Here is a 5,530-nt window from a genome sequence, read left to right on the forward strand (position 1 = left end):
ATATATATCCGTACAAATTGTTGGGACAAGAAATACACACCCTAGTGTTCTGCGCCCATAGGGATCGAATCGTGTTGATTGGAATGGTCAGTCCTACAAGGCAAGCATCTTTCTTGTTTATGATCTTAGTGGTGGCAAAGATGGACATATTCCATGCTATTTCATTTGTAACTTGGATACCAGCTTGGCACCAATTTTTTCAAAGGCTGTAGGTGCTTTAAGACATTGTGAGAGCCGAGCAGATGACGTCCGCGTGACTCCGCATAGTTCGCAAGTCCGAATATCGATAACATGCTCACCTAGCAACGAGTGGACGCCTTTTTCATTCTATAGACGATGCAGCTAAAAAGTGAGTGGCGCATAAGCACAGACACTGAAAATCACTCATACTCGTTCGGCTATAGCACCCTCTTGGTGCCCAACTGCCACGAGAAGGAAGCACGAGTGCCGGAATACTGACAGGTTGTTTGAGCCTAGGCAGGGGAAGTCGAGATGCAGGCAGCAGTTTTGAACCACGGACCTTGTGGTCAATGAATTCGCGTTCTAACCACTGAGTCATCTCATACTGCTCCGCGACATATGCCTGAAACCGAAAAAAACTACATTCCACCATTACTGAGTCGTTCGATATTTTTAGAATAGTGTATAATAAATGCGCTACATTAAACTACACTACACTCTGTTCTTTAGTCTTCGTTTTTCCCCTCAAGAAAACAGAACCCCCATGTCCCTTCAGCTGTCTTTGCTTCAGTAGCCCGTGTTTCGGCTGATGATCTAATCTGTATTGCTTTCTCCGTTTGTTTAGTGCCCGGGTGAAGGCGAGCACAAGATCCGTGAATACATGTCATTCAAACGGCACCAGCCTGACTACTGTCCGAACGAGCGCTATTGCATCTATGGAATGGACGCAGACTTAGTAAGTTTCCATTTTGTGACTCTCGGTTGTATGTAAGAGTCGGCACTGTTTGATCGAAATCCAGGAACCAGTACTGTTTGCTCGTTTCAGATACCACGGCCAGAAAAGTGAAATACATGTGACTGGGAACATTGATGCAGGGGTATACATCGAAAGTCGACATTGTCGACGCCTAGAGTGGAGTTCATATGGCTGGCTAGAGGTTTGTAAACTGTATGACTAATACTCCGTGCTCATACATTAGTTTCAGTGAGTATCCGAGGCAGCATGTGCACCAGAATGTTTGAGGTTGACGAGCTCTAGAGAGGACGTGGCCTAACATGTCATGTTTGGTACGTTGCTTCAAAGGTGTGAAGGTATTCAACTAGAGTCGAGTATAGAGTAGATACTCCAAAGAAACCAATAAGCTGACTTTCCAACAGAGTCCCACCTGGAAACGTTTTTAAAAAATTCGATTCAGTCGAGTAATTGGCAACTTCCCATCAGGAACGCTGTCTAGTATGTAAGTGGAAGAACGGTCTGATTTCTTGCTTCGTACCAGTCTACGCGCAGATTATAGTCGATTTAATACCTTGCCGTGAAATAAATGTCCTCACGCAACCAAGAAGTGTTCTGCAAGAGAACCAGAAAGCATGCGAAACATTGCCCAAATAAAAACTACCGATTGTTTATCAAGCTCTTCTGAAACTTTTACTGGCTGTTCGTCACCATGATAAGTCAGGCACTGGGGGATTTAAATCAGACAACGGAGTGGTTCACATCTTAACTCTGATCCGTTGCATGAAATTGTTGCGCCTGTCAACATGCACTCATGGTCTTCATCCGACTGGAAACCCGTCGAGCACTTAGATGCAAATGCGGGTACTCTAAAATAGGGTTGTTAGCTGCCTTGAAACAGAAGTGGGGAAGTGTCCATCAAAATGTCATTTACACACTCGTTGAAACTATAACGATTACCCAAATCTTTCTGAACAATACGGTATCGTAGAGTTCAGTTCACTTCAGTTTCGTTTTTAAACCCCCAGTCATCCCAGCTGTTTCAGCTTCGTTCACCCCGGATGAGGAGAATAAGGGAATAAAAGCCCTACTCTTAAGGCGATCGCCCGATCAGTTCAATGGTTCTGATCGTTTGGTGTGGCATGACTTGAGGGCTACACAATGAAGGCACAGCTTTGATGCAAGAACGCCATTGGCTGCATGACAAAACCATAAATCAGGATCACGGGTGTGTTGGTCTGTTCCCAAGGGCCTCATCCGGGGCGATAGCGTTTACCAACGCAACCGAATTGACTGGTAAGGACTTTCATGCTTCGTTGCCGGTCCATGAACGGACCGGCCCTTGGTCGTCTGCATTCGACACAAGGCTGGACAAAGGATTCCCTACGAGGCAAACGACTCTCTGGCATGCAAAGTTCATGGACTAATCAGCGTAACCTGTTAAGTGTGATCAACTGTTCTATCGATGATGAATGAACTGGAGTATTACTGATCTAGTGTTCCCACCAGACTCGCACAATGTTTTGGAAGCACTGATGGTCAAACGTAGAGTCTTCGAAGGTCTTCCACCCGCGGCAGCCATTCATATGATCCTTAAAGTAAAACAGATCAAACACTCTGCCCTTCATAGTCCTGCTGTTGTTACTTCGGGGCCACAAATATCGAAAGTTAGCAAACGCCACTTCGGCTTTCTCAGTTCAGAAATCGACTTCATCTTTCGCCCGTTTTCGAGGAATTATGCAACTGCTCAGCTAGACGCACTTATCTACCATATCGATCGGCTCACCTGCTAGCATGTTATCTGAGTTCGATTCCACCGAATCTTGTATTAACACTGCGAAGCGCAGACCGGATTGTGCAGCAGAACTATTGAGGTTATTTAGCATAGTTGGCATATAAATAATTTATGGGAGTGAAGAATTTAGAAGCGATGCTCTTAATCGCCAAAGAATGTCATAGTTTCTGATGATCGGTGAAATCAAAAACATATTTGAGGTCGAGAAATGCGACCAGTTTTGGCCGTCGAAAAGATTGGCGCAGTGCCAACACTAGTTGCAAGGTGAAGCTATGGCCGGTGCAACCCCGGTCAGGTTGAAGCCCAGCGGTGAGCTCCAACTCCGAATTGGTCGCAAAGATGGGCTTCATCAGGATCCGCCAGGATCACGATATATGTACCGTGACGAATCGCACTAGAAACTGCTTTTCTCAGCCTCAGAGCTACAGTCTGTCGAAGCCACAGACGGAAGCAACAGATATCCTTTACCACGTCGAGATACATTGGTCTTGATTGAACTAGTCAACTCAACAGCACAAAGGGGACTGTTTATTGGAATCCAGTCCCTTAGGGGGGCATTCACCACTCTGGTCAGGCACAACTCCCACGCCGGGTCATCAAACACCCCAAGGGTAAAGTGCGGGGAATGTGGTTTCGTCTCAAGCGATTTGAGATGAATGACCGAACTTGGGCCCTGTACGCGTGTTTCGGAGTCACACAAAGCATCGATCGCAAGAGAAAACAAGGTCTGAGGAAGAGCTACCTGTTGGCCAGCTTGACACCTTACAGACGATTAAAGCAGTAATGTGTAACAGATCCCTTCAAATTTAATAGGGGTTTATTTTTACTTGTTTTACTGGGAAGAAGCTTAGAGACGGAGCAATGGTTTGATGAGTAACGGTTAAATAAGTGGCCAGCACCAGGGTGAGTGACGTATTGTCAGGAGTTAATGGACGAAGGCCTCTAACGGCGAATGGTACTTTTTTGGCCAGGTCGAAGAAGGGGGTTGACTGAGATATCCTACGTAGAGCCTTTGGCTCAAAAGTCAGTGAAAGGATGTAGTATTTGTTCGGGGACCTTTCCCCTATCTTCTGACTCAAAAGTTGGAGCCGCGTAGCGGAGGTTGTTAGGGTTTCTTGAGTCACTTTTCCTGGGGGTCACATTCAGCCGGTAGTTTATCTGAGTGTGCGGATCTTGGGACCGATCTTTTGTGACCCCTCGTTCTTTGGTCGAAAGCAGCCTCGCTGCTACCATAAATATTGACACGGTCGCCTAAAGAAAACGCCTTACTGCTTTCGAATTCCTATCGCAGAGGAAATTCCGAATTTACTTGCAGACTGTCTCATGGGACGGCTTCTAACAGTATGGGGACTCACTGTCCTTCTTCAAGCTGCTCCCTTTTTGTCTTTTTGACCTGGTTGAACCTTAAGGCACTGAGTTCCAGCCAGTACAGCTCACAGGATCATAGCTGCACAACAGCCCGATCATCACGACAAGACGACAACTTGAGGCCTAGGTATCCTAAAGTAGCTCTGCACTTTTTAGCGCCGTTTTTATCGTTGTGACGTTTTGAGTGCCGTTTTTCAAAGCAACTTTCTTTTTAATTGTAGGTCAGGTTTGAAACGAGAATTGTCAGGGGTTATTTAATAAAAATGTCTTCCAAAGCTACTCAGCTACTCATTTACTCCTCAAAATGTTGTTACCGGGTACTCAGTTGAAGCTCTTGTTTTATGACCTTCAGTTGAATGAAATTCCACCTCATCTTTCATTAGGGGTGATATTCATAATTTTTTTATGTAGTGACATGTCAAGTAATAAATATTATAGTTAGCTGAAGTTCATGGGGGTCAAAGTAAAAACGACAATTAGCGTTCGGATTCTATTCAACTGGTACTTTAATAATTGGGAATGCGTGGATGCCATAGATTTTGGTAGCCAGTCGGGACAGTTGTATGCAGTCACTGCTTGTTATTCTTGTGCAGTGTTGAACAGAAGCCTGTCTGATTTATGGACACTCTTGGATCAACCTGGTGCATACCCATCATCACCTTACTTATCCTGTGTATTTCGAACACACCATTCTCCAACTTGACTAGTTAGATACAGAGAGCGGAAGACAAAAGATAGAAAGACATTTAGCGCACCGTCAGTTCGGTGTCGCCCAGTCTAAATCGAAACATCTCGCTATCTATCTGATCTGGCACATTTTTGTTCTGTCTAGCTCAACTAACCTTGAGCTGTCTCAGTTTTCACTGGCTGTGAATGATCTGGAGCACAGACTTTTCGTTGTAGTGAAACCAAAAACGCTTCTCGTCTGATGGTGCTGATTACGCTGCACGAAATTCCGTGTTACAGGCATGATGAGAGTATTTCGCTCTCTCTCGATTTCCACCTTTGTACACGGATTTCTAAGTCAACATCCTTTCTACCTGGAGAAGGATAATTAGGCTCCAACAGTGCACCGATCTACTGCTGTCCATAAATAGCAATCGGGGGTAACATTCAAACATGTATTTGGCCCCGTATTCCGGAAGCCAAACAAGCTACTCGGTTGTTTCCTGCAAGGATTAAACGCTTTTGTAAACGTCCATTAATTATGTCCGACCAGAAACTCAGTGTGTTGTGTCAAGTCGACCAGATAGGAGTTGTTGTATCAAGTGTTAACCCATATGCAAACACTCGCGGTTCCAGAAGCAAGTTTCTACTCTCTCGATGCCACAGGGATAGCTGGCACATCCCTGGCGCGTCCTGAATACACACAAATGCCACCCAGTTTATCGGTTGTTCGATAGCTAGTGAGGATCGGCCTCCTTTTCGTATGCAATCCTCGCCGAATCGGCATT

General features: G+C 45.3%; 1 protein-coding gene across 1 annotated transcript in view; it reads left to right on the forward strand.

Annotated features, from left to right (window-relative positions):
* T265_07587 (hypothetical protein) overlaps nucleotides 1–5,530 on the forward strand; it is a gene marked incomplete at both ends in the record, with an annotated part of 72,812 nt that overhangs the window by 24,047 nt on the left and 43,235 nt on the right. Inside the window, one exon of the mRNA XM_009173144.1 lies at nucleotides 806–916. Coding sequence (XP_009171408.1) covers nucleotides 806–916 — 111 coding nt within the window. The remainder of the gene's footprint in view (nucleotides 1–805; nucleotides 917–5,530) is intronic.

Source organism: Opisthorchis viverrini (genome assembly GCF_000715545.1).
Source record: "Opisthorchis viverrini unplaced genomic scaffold opera_v5_175, whole genome shotgun sequence".
Classification (NCBI taxonomy): Eukaryota; Metazoa; Platyhelminthes; class Trematoda; order Opisthorchiida; family Opisthorchiidae; genus Opisthorchis; species Opisthorchis viverrini.